A 21,498-nucleotide genomic window follows, 5' to 3' on the forward strand; every position below is an offset into this window, starting at 1 on the left:
CCAATTCAACATTACAATAACCACCTCACTGAAAGGGACTGTCTCTGAGACAGCAGCAAATAGATGGTCATCATAAGCCAGGCAATATGGCAAGCTTCCCAAAGAGAGAGGGTGCATTTTCTGAGTGTGCTCTACAGTACAACTGAGGCAGAAGAGAGAGCCAAAATTGAATAAGGCAGAAAATTCCATACTCCCTAAAAACCCCCCACTGCCTTTCCACACTCCCTAATACCCCCTACCTGCCCCTTGCTTTGAAGCCAAAGTGAATGACCACTGAAGTCACCCAAACTTTTTTTCTCTTCCCATTGAACCTTGGTTATTATAAATAACAATTGAAGAGGTTCCACATGCCCATGCTCCTCAAGAATATGGTCACAAACACGCCAAGGGCCTGTCTGTCTGGTGTATCTGAAGGTATGGCCCCTTTAGAACAGAAGTTCCTCTTGGGTTTCTCTACTTAACTGTTCACTTTTCCTTCCAGACATTAGAAACGGTAATACACCACGAGGGTCTAGCAAAGGTAGCAAGGGACAGTCTTGGTGGTCGAGGAGCCTAACAGAGATACAAAGTGTCTTTCAGCACCAGGCCTGTAAGAGAGATACAATGTATCAAAGCCAGAGAAGCGTGGTTTTCACACCTGTACTAGAGTTACAATGTATCAAAGGCAGAGAAGAGTAGTTTTCCCACCCAGGCTGCTAACCTTCCCTTTTGCTGTTCATTACTGAACACTTCTTGACTCGGTGTGATGCTCACACAGCTCACGCTGTCCCCAGGCCGACTGTTGGCCTTCTGGCTGCTCCTTCCCCCGTTCCTAGTGAACAGAGGTGGAGTTTGCAGTGCCTCCCATCCTAATCACAGAGCCAGCTGGAAAGAGGGAGTGGAAAATGACACCATCCACCAGAGCACACCCCCCGAGAGTCAGGAAAGTGACATTGGGGTGGCCACATCACACAAGAAAGAATGGGAGCCCAGAAGCCCCTGTGAGTCCACCATTTGAGCTGGCCAGAGTCCAGGACCCAGGCGGACCCAGCTGCATACGGGAAAGGACAAATGCTTGGCTGCCACAAACGTAGGCAGGACTTTAAGACAGCATGAAAGGGCATCTTGCACACAGAGAAGCCTGCTTGCAACTAAACACGGAGCTGAGCTAAACTGCCAGTGCAGTGATGGTGTCCTGCAGCCTGCATTAATTCACCTCTCGTGTTCAGACACTCTTACCTGTGGCTTGACATTAGAGTCATGAGAGGAAAGACAACACGCTATCATTTAATCCCCTCAACTGTATGTAAATGTGGATTCTCTCTACCTTTTATCACTGTATCCCTGGTGTAATTTATGTTTATGATTTGACCTGTGGGGGGGGGCTGTCTTTTCACTGGCGCTTCTATTATTATCATCGCTTCGCCTCTGTAACATTTTGGAAAATGAGGTCGATAAATCCATTAAAGTTGGGTTTGCCATTCTTGATCGATAGACCCTAATTAGTTCAGAAATCTAATTTCAAAAGTAGTATCCTTGGGTGACTGTCTAGAAAACTATGAAAAATCTATATTTCTAGCAGCTTTCTTTTATAGTTGGAAATCACCATGATATGAGCTAATAATATAGACAGTACAATAAATATGCCACAGCACATTTTCCCTGTGCTTTGGGAATTAGATATAACTCCACAGCTTATGTATTTATTTTATTCAGTAATTTAAAACTTGGTATCTCTGACGTTAGTAAAGGATGGAAGGGCAGAAGACTATGGAAATGGACTCAAAACTCGGTCCTTACCCAAGCCTGCTCCCGCGTCAATGTGGGCAGTACAGATTCCCAGCGTGACCTGAAGTATTTCTATGAATCAACATGAGACCCTCAGGGCTTCAGTGAATGGAATCTAATTGCTACATAGCAAGTGAGTCCTAGTGAGATTAGGAGAGCATAAAGTGCCAATGTGACACCAGTGTGAGTGTTCAGAAGATGGCAGTCCTCCATCCCTGAGGTGAATCTCCTTTGCTCAGTCAGAATCCTAGACTGCCACAGAAAACACGAAGGCTCTCAGAAAGGAACGTTTCTGCGGAAGCTAATATGCCTTTGCGCAACTGCCCTGGCAGGCAGGAGCTCTGTGCCCTGTGGTGAAATATTCCTTTGCACTGTGTGAAGATGTCTCACTGTGACTGGTTTTAAAAAAGAGCAGAATGACCAATAGCTAGGCAGGAAGAGGTGGAGCTTATGGGGGCAGAGAGCTCCGGGAAGGAGAAAGGAGGAGTCAGCAGTTAGATGGAGAGAAAGCAGGATGGGAAGTAGAGAGGAAAGGGAACCAAGCCGTATTGAAGAACATAGATTTAAAAAAAATATGGGTTAACTTAAATTGTAAGAACTGGTGAGGAACAAACCTAAGCTAAGGCCGACCGAGCTTTCATAGTGAATAAGTCTCTGTGTTGTTTTTGGTGAGTTGGCAGCGCAGAGAAAAATCCACCTACAGTGCCCCAGTGAACAAAACTAGCTCACTGTGCAAAATGAACTGAACTCCAGATTGGAGCAATAGACTCTCATTGCAATATTTTTTTAAAAAAATTGTCAATAAAACACCAGTATTTCTAGTGCTCCATGTGATAGTACTCTATCATAAAATGATGGCAGCTTAACACTGAGATGCTCTGTGATACATTCTCCTCAAGCCACTTGAATAGTCTTAAGTTCCCCTCTATAATAATCGCATATATGATTATACATCACACCTACATAATCATTTACATAACTGTAATAATAATGTTCTAACATGGATCCCAACTTAAAACTGATTTACATACTAAACATAAGGAGCAGGATGCTTGCAAGAAAAGCTTACAATTATTTTATCAACAGTATGCATTACGCCCTAGAAGGATTTTGTGACTTTTAATTTTTGATAGTATGATTAGCTATATTCCGTTTTCATAAAGGCAAAAATATTCTGCCACTCTCAGGTGGATCTCAACAACTCAATCTAACACAATTCTTATTTTCTTGGGCGCTTCTTGGCAAGGGGTTTGCATATATAGGACCTCTGCAAATCTCAGATTAAACCCCATCACATGGTTTGAGAATGTGTCTATGGACAGAACTATAAAGAAAGGTGAAGAATATTTGAAGATTGCAGGAAATAAATTCTACCATTGTGAACAGGGAGTGGCAGCTTACACACCTAAGCTCGGCATTTGAGATGCTGAAGCAGGAAAATCCTGAGTCTGAAGTCAACCTGAGCTGCACAGCCTTCCTTGTGTGGAAGAAGAAAGGAAAGAAGGAAGGCAAAAAGGAGGGAAGGAGAGGGCAGGAAGGAAATTGTGGTGAGAGTGGAGGGCAGTGTTCCCAGAGTAAAGGTAAAGACAGCAGATTATTTGATAGTGAGTTTTCATCACAAAGAAGTTAAAAACAAAGAGGTGTTTCCATGTGATTTTGTCCTAAAAATTATCTCGAAGGATTTCCTGGCATAAAGCCCAGAACAAGTGATGTGCGCCTCTTAGTGTCATGGGCTCATCTTGCATCTTCCCAGTGAAATACTCTCAAGTCTTCACACAGCCTTGCAGTCTGTCTCTCCCCCCTCTGTGGTGCAGTAGCTTGAGAAAGCAGAATAAAGCTCAAGGGACAGTTTAGTGATGTCATTTTCTATATACTCTATAGTCACAGATACCCTCTCTAGTTCTCAAGCATGTCTGTGAGGAGGTAACTTGAACCTGCATGTGCCCATATTTACCCCCCCCCCAAAAAATCTGAACCCATGAGAGCAACTGTCTCCACATACTCCCAATACAGAGAACCAGGGTTTGCAGAGTCCAAAAAGTTGAGGTATGAGCATCCCTGCACTTAAAAAAGATGTTTCATGTTGATGTTAATAAATATATGTTGTTAGGCATATTGTAGGCCACATCATAGTTCTCATAAAGGCTCTCTGCTGCTAGAATGAACCAGTTTAACTCAACTACTTGGACACAACCTCAGCTATCCAAATGATCAGAAATCTCAAAATATTTGGACTGGTGTTAAATCTGTTTGACCATAGATTGTAATTTTCACTTTTCATCTTAGTGATCATAATATGATCTTGAGGGACTCATTGCATAGACTTCAGGTTCTGAATTGACATATTTCCAAATATATATTCTCATAGTGAAAATGAAAACAAGATGAAATTTGGAAATGGTCTTTTCCATGATGCTAAAAGAATCCGTATTGTTCTGTTTTGACCTGTGTGAGGCGCATGATAATATACACATACACAGAGGCAGGTGACTCTGTCCATCAACTTCAAAGGACTTTAGAAACAGGTGAAAAAATACATAAACATGAGCATAAGAATTTGGGTTGGGGGAGTTAGAGCATCAACAGAAAGAACATAAGGATGAATTTTAAAATGCCATCGATAAATTTCAACTCTACTTCCCCGTTTTCCCATCCAGAACAAGTACCACCCAGGACCAGTTTTCGAATGGATTCCTCTGGCAAGTATTCAGAGTCCACAGCTCTGTGGGCACACATCTTCCACTTTGTGTAACCTGTCATTCTCCTGAGTGGTTTCAACTTTTCACTGCGTAGTATCCAGTGTGGTAATTAATTCACCTACATCACATGTGTTCAAGGCAGAGGGCAAGCCTCATCATGGTGGGTTTGGGTGCTTACATACAAAAGACAAGTATTAGTGAATGTCCTTCATCACAAGGTTACTAAAAGGATGCACTTAGAACCAACTGTCAAAGAAAACCATCAAGCTAGATAGATCTGCGCTGTCTAGCACAGCAGCCACTAGGTACTAGCATGCAAATTTAGAGGCGTTATCAAACGTGTATGAAATCCACAGTGAATTTCAAAGACCTAGGACAAGAATAAGTCTTTTAATTGTTTTATGTTAAGATAGTGTATTAGTTAGGGTTTCTATTGCTGCAATGAAAGACCATGACCAAAAAAAAAAAAAAAAAAAATTTTGGGTGAAAGGGTTTATTCAGCTTACATTTCCACATCAGAGTTCATCACTAAAGGAAGTCAGGACAGGAGCTCAAATGGGGCAGGATACTGGAGGCAGGAACTGATGCAGAGGCCATGGAGAGAAGCTGTTTACTGGCTTGCTCCTTTCTTATAAAACTCAGGCCCAGCAGCCCAGGAATGGCACCAATGGGCCCTCCCCCATTGATCACTAATTGAGAAAATGCCTTACAGTTGGATCTCAAGGAGGCATTTCCTCAGCTGAGGCTCCTTCCTCTCTGATGACTCTAGCTGTGTCAAGTTGACACATAGCCAGCGAGAACAGATGGTATTTTGATAATTAAGTTAAAATATGTTATCAAAATTGATGTTATTTGTTAAACTATTTTTAAAAAGTGGCTGCTTGGCAATATTAAATAAATTCTGTAATTTACATTTTATTTAAATTGGATCTTGTTAAACCAGGTAAATGGAAGTAAGAAGGTAGACTATCTCAAGAGGAAAGCTAAATATTTCAAAAAAAAATCTTACTAAAGAATTTGCTAACATAGATTGAAATTATCCTGAACTTAAACACCTATATCCATTCGGTTCCTTTAATAATTCCAATTACAAAATGCTATATTTTGATACTGTTTTGAGTTAGGGTACAATATTATAGCTTCTGGTTTAAAAACTTAAGAAATATCTTAATAATTTTACTTGGGTTTTTTTTTTACTTATTTGCAAATAAGCTAAAATATATCACGTTGTAGGCATGAATGAGGACAACAAAGTCATAGATCTTCTTTCCTTCTCCAGTTGCTCACGAAATGCTCTTAGCAACTTGTTAGCCGGGACAACTCAAGGCATTGCAGAAAGGAGTGTCTCTTAGTACTATACTAGCTCCATTCCAGGTTTGTGGGCTTCAGCTCACAGCCCTAGTGTGTTTCTATAATGACCTTATTTCCATCCCAGGGTGCTCCAACTCCCCTTGGGGAATGTATGTGCTGGTGCTCGTTCATTTTCTAAATGTCTATGTTGTTTCTTGAGTATGTACAAAACACAGAAGATACTACTTAGCATCCAAATAATGTCTAAAGTAATTGCCTAGTGAGATCTGAAGTCTTTAGTGTGGCTGCTCTTTCATCTGACTGAGACACTGGCTGTAAGATCCTTGTAATGTTTAAGAATGTCTTATGCCTAGTAATTATGGGTAAAAAAGATGAAATTAGGATTTAATGTAGAAATATAAAGCTCACTTAAACTAGCCTCAGAAAACATATTTCCTAAAAAAAAAAAAACTTCAATCTCTAAATGTATTTTATTCAGAAATCAAAGAAGAAAACAAAGGTTGTCCAATAGCCTAGGTTATCTTGAGGTATATACAAAGCCACACTTTACATTTAAAATATTAAAAAATGAAAGTTTAAGTGTGAGTGCCTTATTCCAATGTGCAACTCAATTTTTCAAGAAAGAACCAATCCAAATATTTTGTCAAGTGTACATATAAATTATCAAAAAATCATAGAAAATCAAGATTACATGCAATAAACACCTCTCTGATAATTTTTCACACACGTTCATCAAATTCTCAAATGTAGAACAGCCAGGCAAAATGAGACCAGCTGTGGAGAGCCACAGAAACCACCTGCAGAGAAAACCTTGTCTTTAGAATTTTTTTTAAGACTCCAGGACTATAAAGGTCAAACCAGAAGTAGTATCAGTGAGATACAGAATCAAGCAAATGAAAAAAGAGGAAAAGATCTACTCGGTGAGTTATTAAAGTATTACAAAGGACCTTAAAGACTTCACTAATCAAACCAGACATGGTGGCCCATAGCTTTAATCCCATCACCTGGGAAGCAGAGACAGGCGGATCTCTGTTAGTTCAAGGCCAGCCTAGTCTACACAGTTAGTTCCAGGACAGCTAGGACCATGTCAAAAGGCCCTATCTCAACAAAGAGAGGCAGAGAGGGAAGGAAGGAGTGGGAAGGAGAGAGGGAGGGGAGGAAAGGAAAAAAGAAGAGGAGAGGGGAGAAGAAAAAGGGGGAGGGGAGGAGAGGGGAGAGGAGAGGAGAGGGGAGGAGAGGAGAGGAAGGAAGGAAGGAAGGAAGGAAGGAAGGAAGGAAGGAAGGAAGGAAGGAAGGAAGGAAGACAGGCAGGCAGTAATCAGAGAGCAAAACCAGCCTGGCCAAGGACAAAGTCAGATGGGGCAAAGACGAGATCCCTGAGAAAGATCAGATACAATAGGGGGAAGACAATATTGGAGAAATCCGAGTTGTCGGCAGGCTACCGAAGAAAACCAGACAGGAAATGACTTCTATCATGGCCCCAGCATGCTGGGCTGCTGTCATCTCATCAACGGAATAAACAGGAAGGTGAAGAAGAGAGATTCTTTCAGAGCCAAATAGATCAGCTACTTGTCCAGTAATGTTCAGTTCCAGTGATCAAAACCAACCAATTCTTTAACTCATTCAGCATCCAGAGTGCCTGAAAACCCAGAACCCATGGGTAGTTTTAATGACCTTCATCAAGACCTCGTTCCTTCCTCATTCTCCCCCAGATCTCTCTCCAAGAGACAGTCAAACACAGCAACACTCTTTTCGATAGAGAAAAATAAACAAAGGATCTTTTTGCCAACTGTAATAAGCCATACTACTTTTGTTTTAATTAACACGTAGAAGGAATTCAACTACCAAAGTTTAATTGACATTTAATAACAACCCATGTGTCAAATTAATCCACTAAAATGCTGTGCTCTGCAGTTTTGAAGACTGAACCCATTCCCAAAATGAGTCAGTTATGTTCAGCCATGGAGCCTTCCTCCTAAATGCTGTGTTCAAAACCCTGCTTTGCAAAGGTATCAGCTCTTCTAGCATGTCAAGTCTTCTAGGATCTCAATGCACACAGGAATCAGCCATTAAAATTCCACCATCCTTTATTATGATAACAACCATTTACTGCTTTTTCTTTGGAGACAGAGTCTCACTATGTATTTCTGTCCTGATCTACCTGCCTCTGCTTCCCAGGCTCTGGGATTAAAGCTTGCACCCACCCCTGGATGCGGTTGCTATGTTTCAAATGTAAGCTTTTCTAGTACTGATGTGAGTCCAGGATAGACTGGGGCTTGTCCATTCAATCCCTCTCACTAGCTTGCCCCAAAGGTCATAGAGGATCCCATGAGAGAAGAATGTCAGGAAACGCTTTGTTTCTTAATGCCTGCATCTCCCGGGACCCAGCTTCTAAGGAGACACAGCACTGGCCATGGCTAGTCACTGAAGACAACCTCTGAAGAGCCCCCACAGTCCTCCTAAAAGGGCCAAGGGAAAAGAAGAAAATCAGCTAGGAAGCAAGAAAGAGAAGGCTGCCGGGGGCACGGCTGAGTGACGTTCTAGGTGAAGCAGGACAGACCCGGTATCTGCCCGCCCCTTATCTAATAAGCTCCCGTGTGCAAGGTTTCCGTCTAGAAGTGCTGGAGGGTGGGGATGATTAACTACAGTGGTAAAGGAGGAAGTGTTTGCCCCGAGATTACTTACATTAATAAGGGGAAAGATAAAACATAATATAGTAATTGAGGCTGTCATCGGGTCAGGAAAGCAGCCAAGGTGAGGTCCTGAAAAACGCCAGCTCTTTCCTAACAGAACTAGAAGAAAAAGAACAATGTATCCTATCTTTGTGCATATAATCTTAGTTACTTTGTAAGGACTCAGAAAGGAACAAAAAGAAAACAAAAGAAAAATTATGTTTCTAAAAGCTCATATTAAAAAACACACACACAGACCACTTAAGACAATCTATCATTTAGACTATTTTCCAACTAATTGTGTCTCTAAAGCTTTTAGGGCCTGCAGCCTCTATGCTCAAAATTAACAAAGGAATTAGTAAATCACATCTGCTGGCACATGTCTCTGGCGACCCTTCTCTGTCTCTCTCTTACTTGGGTGCCGCATTGCTCACGTCTGCCTAGAAGAATCTAGAAGGGTGAGCAGTGGTACTGTTGGGACCCCCTACCCTGTGTCTGAAGACACAGCAGATGAGCCCAATAGTCAGAGCTCAGGGGGACAAGTGATGCCTCAGCAGCTAAGACGCTTGCCGTCCAGAAGGCCTGGGCATTATTCCCAGCACCAGCCGGCGTCAGGTGGCTCAGTCTGTAACCCTAGCTCTGAGGCTACGGCGCCATGTCTGGGCCTCTACAGGCAGTAGTGTGCAAACACACACGGTTATATTTGAAGTCACGGGCTTAGGATTGTCAGGAAAAAGTACATCAGTAAGTAAAAGGAGGGTGCCTGCCTTGTTCACATCTCTGTCTGACAGAATTGAATAAATTAACCGATGAAATATGGGAAATTTTTTCCACTTTAAAAAAAAAACGGAGCCATTCCTTAATGAAAAGTTTTTGTGTGGAACAGCAATACCCTCTGACGTAAACCAGACTCCGTGAGCCTTGACACAGCTCTGAGCTCCATTGTGGGCATTACCATCATTTCGGTCGTTTCTCATAGGGGAAATCTCTTACCAAGTAAAATGTAGCAACCGATAAAACCCTTTTGGAGTCCTCTGGCAAGTCTACACAGGTACCCAAATCACTAAAGGAGCAATTGTCCTCCTGTGGGCACGCACCAGTCAAGCTAGAAGGAGGAGAATGAAGTCAAAAGTTCTGGCTCTTTAGATACAAAACATCGTCACCTTCATTTGTGATCTCCCGTGTTCCCGGAGAGGAGATTGGTGTGACTACAACTCCCTAACCAGCTTGTGGAGGTTGGGCTGTGACAGGACACTAGCTGCCATCTCCCATAACCCCTTGCATTTCTCCATCCCCAGGAAAAACACAGCTGTGGTTTTATAGGCTCGTCCGACCTGCCTCCAGATGCCCGCAGGCTTACTGGGTTTAAAAACCATCGTGTCTTATATAGTGTTGAGCAAAGTCTCCATCGTTTCTTTACCACCAAATTAACTAATGATTGACTTCTTCCAAGGTTTCCCATTGTTAAAACACGAATGACTGTAGAGTTTATACAGGACGACTGATGGAGTCTGACGGCCACTCCTCTATGATAGCGTGTATTAGCGTTGAACGAGAGACCTTGGCTGTGCGTTTGATAACAGACACAGGTACCTGTGCACCTTGCATGGCGTACACGTGTGTAACGTCCTTGGATCAGGGCAACTCTCCGAAGAAAGCACAGGAAACCATCATTTGCCCACACATCAGAAGTCTTGCCCTGCATTTATCAGGTGGTTAAGGACAAAGCTGAGCCTAGACCAGCTGTATTCGGTGGGCTGTGCACAGTCCTTTTCATACGAGCCCGTGTTGGCTGTAACTAATATTCTATATCTAAGTGCTTCAGTGTTTGTGAGATTTTGCTTTTGTCCCTTGGGGATTCTCCTGTGAAATCTCATCCTAATTTCTGAAACTGGCCTGTTTAAGCAAGAGGAATTTTATCAAATGCCTGCCCCTACTGCTGCCTTTAAACCACTAAAGCCAGAAATTGATAAATATTTTCTAAGCCAAAGATAGCTTAATAAATATTCCTACATGCCAAGAGGGGCATGAAAGCCCAGAATCCCACCAAAATTAACATGCTTCCCCCAAAGAAGGCACAAAGGAAGGCTTGTAACATTCTCCTTGAATAGTCAAAATATTTCCATTGTTTCAGCTTACTCTAGACATGAAATAAATGCCACTCAAGAGTTTTCCATCGCTCTTAAAGGTCCAGTCTTGTTTTGATCCAATTTTAGGTGGATATCCCTTCTCTAATTTACTTTTAAGGTGTTAATGAAATCAATAGTCCTTAATAAAGGCCACACTCTAAAATACCTGGCGGCGAAATTCTTCTCGGGCTTGGGCTAAGTTCTGCCTGTACCTTACGGAAAGACTAAAGGCGTATACTCAGAAAGATGAATTATACCACACACACACGCGCGCACATACATGCACACACATGCACATAAACACGCATATACACACATATATACATACACACATACACAAACACACACATACATATACATGCACACACATGCACACAAACACACACATACACATAAACACACATACACACATATACATGCACACAAACACACACATACACATAAACACACATATACATGCACACACACATACACATAAACACACATATACATGCACACACACATGCACACTAACACACACATACACATAAACACACATGTACACGCACATACATACACACAGCAGCAGCAGCCGACACTGGATGCACCAAATTTTAAATAGACGGGAGCAGCCTACGAGGCAGTACTGAAAGACACTTGCAGGTTTTGCCATCTGCTTTCCCTCCTCTCTGAGGTAATCAGAGCAAACATCCTCAAAGTCACAGACAAGCCTCTTAAAGGCAATCCAAAAGCTCTCAAGCAAGATCAAACATTATAGAACCATCAACTCTTTTCACTCCGAACCTCACGTGTTCCCTCGACCTGCGGAGGATGCTCTGGCAAGGCCCTTGGATGCTCCCCGCCATCCTCGGGACGACGTACACTTAGGGTGCCTACTTCTTTGCCACCATGTATTTTCTATCCTCTGTGCCTTTCATCCACTAACAGCACTTTCATCAATCACATCCACAAAAATTAACTTCCCATCGGTGTGTTCTGGTCCTCGGGAGGTGGGGAGGAGGCAGTACTCGTGACTCAATGGCATTTCCTTTATGCCAGGCCCGGATTATAAGGAACTGGATGTCCACCTTCGAAGGATGGAGTCTGGATTTGGCTTCAGAATCCTCGGGGGAGATGAACCAGGACAGCCTGTAAGTTGAATCCATGTTGTTTCCACACATGACTGTTTTGTGCATAAATACCAGGGAGAGCCTCATTCAGGGTACCAAGAGGAAAATGTTTAGAAGGCAGCGAAGACTGCAGTCTGTTCCCTGTCTTCTAGTTCTCTTAGCACTACCTCACAAAATTCAAGCATCTCCACAGCCATTATCCCCCATAAATCCCACCAGAAGTGACACTACTGTCTCTAAGAATGGGCTGGTTCTTCCTGAGATGTTCGATTAGTTAATGGTTCTGGAAGATGGGATTCTCTAAGAGGCAGTCGTAAAATATGACAGAAGAGGCTGAAAAGCCACAGAACCATATATCCTTGTAACAAAAACACGATGGGTAGAAAACACAGGGGTAAATAGAAGTAAAATCAAATTCTTTGCTTAAAAAAAATCTAAGCCAAACTAAATTAAGACATTATGAAAAGAATATTTTCATGAAGTCAGAGGCAAGTGAAAGAACACTAAGAGTTTGAGAATGATTCTGTAGTAATTTTTATATTAATATGCACGTATGACCGTATGGATATACATACTCAGAACAAAAGCATAAACTAGCAACACTCACTGATAAATACAGAAAACATAGTGAACCTAGATTTGTGAGCTCATATTAAAATATCCCCCTGAAACACTCTGTAGAGATATATCTTGGACGGTGCTCAAGGAAGCAAAGGCGAGTGTTAATAGATCCCATCCTAGCTCATCTGAGACACCAAATTGTAAGCTGCAGTTTGCTCCTCTGCCTGGATTACCATACCCTAGAATGGCTTGAAGGAGTAGAGATGACGTAAATTAAACCTCTTGGTGCCTGGACCGTAACAAGTTCTAAATCAATATCTACGATCATCAACCTTGTCTGCCATCAGATTAGTAGATTGTTTTCCAAAAGAAACATAAAATTTATCAGCAGAAATTTCCAAAAGAAAAAAACACCAGTCTAACACAGAAAGGAACCTATAATAGCTAAAACTGTGCACAGGTAGATGGCCTCTGGATAGCATGAGCTCCTTCACTCTGGAGACGTCCAAGCAGAGTCAGTCATTAGAGTCTGACAAGATCTGGGAGACGCTTCCTCTGCCCCAGAAGAGTGGCTCCACCAGGCAATGCGAGAACTTACTGCAGGAAGCTCCGGGGTGGGATGGTGTTCCTAATTTCCAGGGACAAAGTAGGCAGCAATCACCCAGTGCGTCCTAAGCCTCCAGCTGCCAAGGAAGTTACAAAGACACGCTGACCAGAGATTGGTCCCATTTTCCCTTAGTGTCTCAGAATGGGAGAGGATGCCGAGACAGCGCAGGCCCCAAGGAACTTCAGCCTCCGGAAGGGACTCAGTTATCCCAGGACTCAGTTAAGGACAGCATATATCTGCTCCCCTTCACAGTCGCAACCTCCCCGCTTGTCACCTGGTTCTGAGATCCTCAGTCACCTGACCAGTCCTCCAGGCCTTCCCCCTCAACAGCTCATCTCATATGCAAATAAGTAAGATGCCCAGAAGCTTCTTCATCTGGGTAAATGTTGACGAAGGTGTTGATTAGCCCTCCAGGGTCCTGGTCCGCACAGGACTGTCCAGCTTAGTCTCCTTCAGAACTGCTCAGACATGCTCCCGTGTTCGCACATTTGGGTTGGTCAGGAAGAATTTCTGTTCATCCCAAGCATGGATATCATCTTCTCCTTTCATTTCTTATTCCGTAAATGAAAGCTGTGTCGTTTACCAGAGTGACCCAAGACTGGGCTTAAAGTCATCATCCACCCAAGTCCCCTCAGGACTCGTCACTATCAACTGAAGTGAGCTTGCTAAACTACAAAATAAAGAGAGCGCCTCCCAACTGTCTGCACGTTAGACCCCACAGTGGATGTGCCCTTAACGGGACAGTTTCACAGCATGCAGGTCGAGTTTTGCCTAAGTCCACTGTGTGTGCACACACAGGGCACATGAAGTAGCCAGATTACTTGTAGATAATCACAGAAGCTGAAGATTCACTATGTGCTAGTCTCTGGCTCGGGGAAGTTTTCCAAGATAGATGGAGTCTCAACTGCCCACGCCTCACAACTATCGAACTGCCCCCTCAAAACCCGCATTGTGGGTTTTATACTCTGAAATAACCAGGACTCTCGAGGCTAAAGCACATTCTGTCTGTAGGGGCCAGGTGAGCAGAGACAAGGAAGACTAACTAGTCTTCCTTTGTCAGGATGTTTTGCTCCCAGAACATTCAAGTTTTTCTTAAGAACTACAACAAGAGAGTGGGATGGCTGTGTCCATCTGGAGCCCCTAGAGAACTGCCCTGAATGTCCACACAGCCTTCCCTCAGCTTAGAGAATCAAGAGCCTCCATGGCTCTGGTTCCACCACTATATCAAGCTCCATGAGCTTCTTGAAGACAGGGGCTAAGATTTGATGAGAATTTTGCCTTCCAGCCTAACACGTATCCTGGTGCAACATACATGAGTTAAAAGAAACTGAATAGAATACTTAGCCCCAAGACAAACCTGAGTGTTTCAGGGTGCTGGTCTCCAGCTCGTACCGAGGCCTCTAGGAAACGGGAGTGAGCTCCTCCTTCCATCAGCCCTGTGGCATGCTCTTGCTCCCTTGAAATTTTTACACCGTTAAGTACTAATTCACTTTTTTTTTCCCCATGTGATTTCCATTTTCTCTTGAAAAGCAAATCCAATGGCATTTCCATTATGACAACCGGCTGGAACCAGTTAAGACCAAGCATGACCATAGTTCCTAGAATTCCCTTGATGCTCTGTTTCTCATTTACTCAACTACCTTTGAGGCTGCCACCCAAAAGAGTTGGGTTGAAAGAAATTAGGAGGGTGAATACTTTAGAACAAAGGAGCCTCCAACCTGGGCCAAATCATGGTTGACACCGGCCCTAGACACTGACAAGACTGTCATTTTGATTCAACAGAGCCTATAGGTCCTTTCTCCTACGTATAAATACACAAATACTAAGCTACAAAATGAACATAAAGCAAAACAACAATGTTCCAATTGTCTCATGGTATGGATTTTGGTATTTGCTGGACCCCTAAGCTCATGACTGGGCGATACACCAACACCCCAGTTAGTAAACATCACCCTGAGACAGCCTCTTCTCCAGAGGTAGACAGGCTTGCCCAAATCATGGACCATGTGTAGACTTGGCTAGCTCGAGAAGGGAGATGGTTTTCTAGAGCAGCAGTTCTCAATCTGTATGGGTCAAGACCCCTTTGGTGGTCAAATATCTGATATCCTGCATATACAATATTTATATTATGATTCATAACTGTAGTAAAATTACAGTTATGAAGTAGCAACAAAATAATTTTATGGTTGTGGGTCACCACAGCATTAGGAACCATAGTAAAGGGTCATAGCATTAAAAAAGTTGAGAGCCAAAGCTCTAGACTTAATCCAACATAAAAGCAATAAAACTGACTAGCAGAATGGAACATGTTCTACAAACTAAATCAAGATCCAGTGTGCATGTGCACAGCCCCCACTGGGGCTCAGGATGTCCCTCTGCCTGTTTTGTACACTGGTACCCACACTCCCAGCCCTTCTGAACACAGTCCTGGCATTCCCAAACCCTTCCTCCCCTGCAGCATAGTATTTATGATACGCCTCGGATTACGGAGATTTACCCCGGTTATTCCTTCATTTAAATGGCTGAGAACATACTCCTGCTGCGCCTTCCAGCTGCTGGCACTCTGGCAATAATGTAGAAACCCAGCTCATCCCAATGCAGGCAAGACTACAAAGTGACTCTTCCGCACCAGAACATGGCACCTCAGAGAATGACTGTGACAATATCGAGAGCTCCCTTCATCCCAGCCTTCCTGCTTCCCTCCATGCTGAGCCTGGAAACAACATACAATCCCAGCCCCCTGCCTCATGTAACTGCTGCTGGGCCGCAGAGGTTGAGGCAGGTGAGGCGATGTGTTCATCAACCACAGATCTCACCGGTCACATCCAGCAGGGCTCCGCCTCCGTCTACACGAAATGCTATTGACACCCTGGGGTTCATATTGAACACGACCGCTAGGCTTCCACAAACAGTAAACAGCGGGGCTCCTGTTCAAGCAAAATGTCCAGGTATTTTTTTTCCTTAAAAAAAAAAAAAGAGAGAGAGAAAGAGAACGAGAGCACTTTTCACAGACAAGTAACAATAGAAATAGAAAGAAATGAAAAATTGCCCAAGAGGAACAAAAATGAGATCTCCTGCCGTGAGCTGAAAAGCAATGAAAAGGCATCAGAATGGAAAGATCTAGAAAATATCACAGTGGAGCAAGGCCCGTGTGGCAAGAAACCTCCCAAAATACAGACACGGGGCAGACTTGTTCCTCAGACTGGAGGCGGATCAAACTCCTGGAGTTCTTTGGAAGGACAGGACCTGGAGTGTCTGCCACCGTGACAGCTAGGGGGACGGTGTTGCTGCACTGATCCGCTGGGCTGGGCTGACTTGGGACAGTGTGTGCAGGAGGCTCAGAATAATTTAAAGGCCTGTGGAGGTCATTTATGATTTGGTTTTGTTTGGTTTCCTTTCAGCATTATCTTTTCACCTCCTCCTGGTGGATCAGCCACTGCAATATAAATTCCTGTTCCGCAGCACACACTGTTTTGTTCTGCTCTGCGCCCTCAAAGCTTGAGATGAAGTCGGGTTGTGAAGTTTTTGTTTCTGAGGAGATCGTTTTTTACTTAGAATTTAGCATACGAGTACTCTATTCATATCATTTTGGCGTCCCCTGCTTTCCTCCAGTCCCTCCCTTGCCACGCCCCCACTCCCTCTCGAGTTTATGGCCTCTTTTCTCATTATGATTGTTATGTAAACACATTCATAAACACAGTCTGCTGAGTCCGTTTAATGTGGCTCACATGTCTATGATATTAGGGCTGAGTTCTTGGTAGTAGAGAGAAAATATAACTGAAAAGGCCCAGGGCATGAAGTCTCATAGGGCACCGTTTTCTGTTTTCCTAATAAGTCTTTCATTTGGGCCAGAACAAGAGAGCTGTGCTAGAATGTTCCTCAAGAGCATGGGGAAGAGAAATCTGAAGAGTCAGTCTGAGGCTGGAGGGTGAGTTGAGTCGGGAGGGTGAGTTGAGGCTGGAGGGTGAGTTGAGGCTAGAGGGTGAGTTGAGGCTGGAGGGTGAGTTGAGGCTGGAGAGTTAGTTGAGGCTGGAGGGTGAGTTGAGGCTGGAGGGTGAGTTGAGGCTGGAAGAATAACCACAGGTGAAGGCTACACTGCCTAGACTGGCTTCTCAGCCAGCATGGCCAGTGGGCAGCAAGGTCAGAAGGAAGATAGGACTTGATGCATAAGGGAACCTAGACTAGCAAGGTTCAGGATGCCAGGAAAGTAACAAGTGCAATGGGCCAAGCAAGGACAGCTTGGCAATATAACTGGTATGACCATAGGTCCTGGGCCATTGGACCAAATGAAAATGCTCAGTATCTCAGGCGCTTACTACACATTCAAAATCTCACACTCAGGTAGGGTGTGGTAGCCACGTCTTTACAGAAGAAGGCAGAGAGAGGCATATCTCTGTGAGTTCAGAGACAGTTTGGTCTACATAGAGAATTCCACACAAGCGAAGGGCTCCATAGTGAGATCATACCCCAAAGCACACAACCTCATACCCCATCTCTATCCTGTAGAAGAGTTTGAAAACTCACAGATAATGCCTACACACCCTAAAGTTGGTGGACAACTGTCTGAGAGAGTCAGGTGTCCTGAGACATGGTCTATAACACACGAACTCTGGGAACAGCTGTCTGAAAGGGTCTGGTGTCCTGAGACATGGTCTATAACACACACACTCTGGGAACAGCTGTCTGAGAGGATCGGGTGTCCTGAGACATGGTCTATAACACACACACTCTGGGAACAGCTGTCTGAAAGGGTCAGGTGTCCTGAGACATGGTCTATAACACACGGACTCTGGGAACAGCTGTCTGAAAGGGTCCGGTGTCTTAAGACATGGTCTATAACACACACACTCTGGGAACAGCTGTCTGAGAGGATCAGGTGTCCTGAGACATGGTCTATAAGCATGCATTGGGAAGCCAACAAGAGTTACAGTACAAGAGGGAGCCACGGAGTCCAGTCCATGCAGTTAACATAGCAAAAGGGAAATAATGGAATTGTAGCAAGTATACAAATCACACGTGAAGCCTTTTTAACCATATCTGGTACCATTATTGGAGTTACCAAGAGACTGTGGCAAGATGGGTTCGTAGACCTACAGGAGAACCCACAGATGTCACTTTACTAAACAGACATAGATGAAACTGATTCCCAATGGCTTACCATCATCCCACAGGCTAGGTCAGCTCTCAGCTGGGAAAAGTCTTTGGTTTTAGTTTTGGTTTTGTAGTAGATGTCAGTGAACACAGAGACCCACAAGTGGTCAAGCTACAGAGAAGATGAGACTGAGGGACACTCAGCTCTAAACGGGACATCTATATAACACCCTTCTTCCTAAGGCGTAGGGGGTCATTACAGGAAAGGCGGTGGGAAGACTATAAGAGCCAGAGGAAACGGATGGCTGCATGGAAACTGTGTTTTCCAGACATGACAGCTTCACAAGGGCTGCGCAAGCTCACGCCAGACAAAAGCTCAGCCCAGAGAAAGGGAGACAGAAACAAAGTACCACCCATAGCGCATTGGCAATTGATAGCCACTGGGAAATGGGGGGTCGGTTTCTTTAAGGGTGTGGCCTCTGACGGGTTGGCCTCACTCCAATAAAGGGTATACGTCCAAGAATATGTTGGTAGCACCAACTGTTTTTTATGGTAAAGAGAGAAAGGGAAGGAAGGAAGGAAGGAAGGAAGGAAGGAAGGAAGGAAGGAAGGAAGGAAGGAAGGAAAAAGTTTGTAGGGAGGGAATAGAGGGTGATCTGGGAAGGGTTTGGGGGGAAGAATGAATACAATCAAAATACATGGCATGAACTTCTCACAGAATTAACAAAAACAAGGAAAATGTGTTCACCGCACTTCGTTACCATTTGGCCCTTCCTCGTCAAAGTGTCAGCTCTTCAAGGATGCCCACTTTAGCCAACCAAAACATTGCCTCGGCCACGCGGTTGGCACCCCCGCACTCCTGCTCTTTTCCCCATTGTACATGTCTCCTAACATTCTATTTAGGTTGCTTGTGTTTCCCACTTTTATGTGCCACAAGAATGGTGGCTCTGTAAGGTGGAGATGGTTATTATTATCACTGTGGATTCCTGGCATTTCCACAGTATCTCTGCACTCCTCAGGGAATATTTGTTGAAATGAATAAATAAGGAGGATACTGTTATTGGGGCAATATGACAAGAAAGCAATTTTTTCAGGGATCTCCCGTTAATGAGGGACAACAAACAGCAACAGAGAATGTAGCATCAATAGTGAGTGTCCACCCCTGCATTTTCCCAGCACAGGAAGGGACCAGGAATTTCAGTGTGTAACTTATCTGTCCCATGTTTGTGTAAGGCCCTGTGGTAATGCTGTAAACTTCCATCAGCTAGAAGCAGACTTTTGCCTCAGAGTTGGCAATTAGCCGGCCAAAAAGTTCATAACCTGTTTTCTTTATCGCTGGTTATAAACGCTCCTGCCTCCTGATACAGGAAATCTAAAGGTTGAAGCATTTTCTTTGGGCAAATCCTACTAAATGGAGCTTTCACGGGCCAGAGGAGAAACAAATACGTATTTTACCTGGCTTTCACACAAAGCATTTAGAAAACGTTTGAAGCATTCCATTGTGGGCTGAGCCTTTTGAAGAACAGACTGGAATATCTTTAGGAAGAAATTCAAACATTCAGGTTGGCATGACAAGAAGGGGAAATAGATTGTCAGAAGCGTACCCAACTTCCAGACTACGGCAAGTAGGTGCAGCAGGTCGGAGAAAAAGAATAAGACTGTGCAGGTAATTTAAGGCAGGTGGTGCAGAGCCTTCCCTGGGATAGCAGAAGTGAACGTCTGGGCAGAACAGTGCAAGCAATTCATCATGGAAACGATGCTGTTACTCACCCCAGTCCACTCCAGGAACAGAAGACCACAGCAATACTGGAGGAAAGGCTCATTGCATATGCGGCGTGGGACGCTGTGGAATGCTTCAAACTGTGATGCTGTCTAGACCTGAATGTCTGGACATTCAGAGCCAGCTGCCATGCTCACAGACATGAGACATGGGGCTAAGTTCAAGAGCATCCATTCTGGTACCAAGCCTGAAAAGATGCAGGTCAGCTCTGGGCTATTCTACGAGCTAACTGGCATCCACAGATCGGCGGCTTGAAAGAAATTACCATGCCCAAAAGAAATCAATTTCTGAGCAAAGGATGGCTTTAAAGGGTTTGAAGCCTGGAGTGAGGCCTCTGTAACATTGTTAGGCTGTGAAACCATCGCCTTCAGGAACCACGCAGCTCAGCCGCCAACAAAAGAAAAACAAGACCTGTTGTGCATGACTCGGAGAAACTTTTTGTAGGTAAAGCAGCAAAACTGAAATATTAAGTACCATTTTGTTTCCTCTGAGAAAGAAAGAAAAGGCCTTGCTTATAGACACTAAATCAAGAGATCCCATTGGGTTCCTGGAAGCCGTATATCCCGCCTTTTGTCGCGGTCCTGGTTTGGGGTGTTATAATGATACCTTGAGTTCTAGAAGGCACACCCGCTCTCTTTCTGGCACAGTGGCAATGTATCCACCACAGAAGCATTTGAGGGGGCATGGGATTTGTGTGTGTGTTTGTGTGCGTGTGTGCGTGTGTGTGTGTGTGTGTGTGTGTGTGTGTGTGCAGAGGAAGACAGTGTTCTAAGGAAACCCTCAGTGGACAAAACAAGAATTTGGAGAAGGTTCAGCTGACAATATTTGAGTCGAGTCAGAAAAAAAAATTGTTTCGTTTTCTTTTGCATTACCTCTCCAGTGTCTCAAAGCAAACAGCAAGGGAAAAAAAATGGAGACTCTGTCAAAGTTTCATGGTGAGCAGCAAGTGGCTTCCCTGACATTGATGCAGTACAATGTCATGTAAAGGTTAAATGTTCCACAGCGTTATCTCGTTGGCTCTTCCCAGAAATCCTATGAACTAGGCGTATTATCACCCCGTTTTGTAAGTGAAGAAAGCGAGCTTTTGCAAAGCTTAAGAAACTGTGTTCAAGGCTGCACAGTTAGGAACTGGAGTCAGGACCCAGAGTCCACAGTATCTCAGTGCAGAGGCTGTGTGTGACAGCCACCAGCCTCAGGGTACTTTAGGGTGACAGCTTCCAAGGCAGTCAGCAAGGGTCCTCTCTAGGACACTTTATGGAAACCAGCAATAAGTCCGAGGGACTTATTTTTCCGTAAGTGGTAGACAGTGGGAACGAGTACCTGGAAGGCCGTCCGTCCGTCCCTCCTCTCCGCATCCGCTTTTCCAGTGCATGCCCCTGTATACGTGAACACTCTCTCCTTACTTCTCTAGATTTTGATCGGAGCCGTCATCGCCATGGGCTCAGCCGACAGAGATGGCCGCCTACACCCAGGGGACGAACTTGTCTACGTGGATGGGATCCCCGTGGCTGGCAAGACCCACCGCTATGTCATCGACCTCATGCACCACGCAGCCCGCAATGGGCAGGTTAACCTCACTGTGAGAAGAAAGGTGCCCTGTGGAGGTGTGTACTGTGGGGGGAGGGCGTGAGGGGAACCCTGTGGAGGTGTGTACTGGGGGGGTGCAGATGAACCCTGTGGAGGTGTGTACTGTGGAGGTGTGTACTGCAGGGGGGGCAGTGAGGGGAGCTCTGTGGAGGTGTGTACTGTGGAGGTGTGTACTGCAGGGGGGG

General features: G+C 44.3%; 1 protein-coding gene across 3 annotated transcripts in view; it reads left to right on the forward strand.

Annotated features, from left to right (window-relative positions):
- Magi2 (membrane associated guanylate kinase, WW and PDZ domain containing 2) overlaps positions 1-21,498 on the forward strand; it is a 1,234,898-nt gene that overhangs the window by 1,083,229 nt on the left and 130,171 nt on the right. For 2 of the 3 annotated variants that reach the window (XM_050139790.1, XM_050139792.1), the window contains 3 exons: positions 4,425-4,466; positions 11,617-11,708; positions 21,138-21,330. In XM_050139790.1, coding sequence (XP_049995747.1) covers positions 4,425-4,466; positions 11,617-11,708; positions 21,138-21,330 — 327 coding nt within the window. The remainder of the gene's footprint in view (positions 1-4,424; positions 4,467-11,616; positions 11,709-21,137; positions 21,331-21,498) is intronic. The other variant, XM_050139791.1, reaches the window with a different exon arrangement.

Source organism: Alexandromys fortis, unplaced genomic scaffold, assembly GCF_014885135.2.
Source record: "Alexandromys fortis isolate MF-2015 unplaced genomic scaffold, M_Fortis_MF-2015_v1.1 scaffold_38, whole genome shotgun sequence".
Lineage (NCBI taxonomy): Eukaryota > Metazoa > Chordata > Mammalia > Rodentia > Cricetidae > Alexandromys > Alexandromys fortis.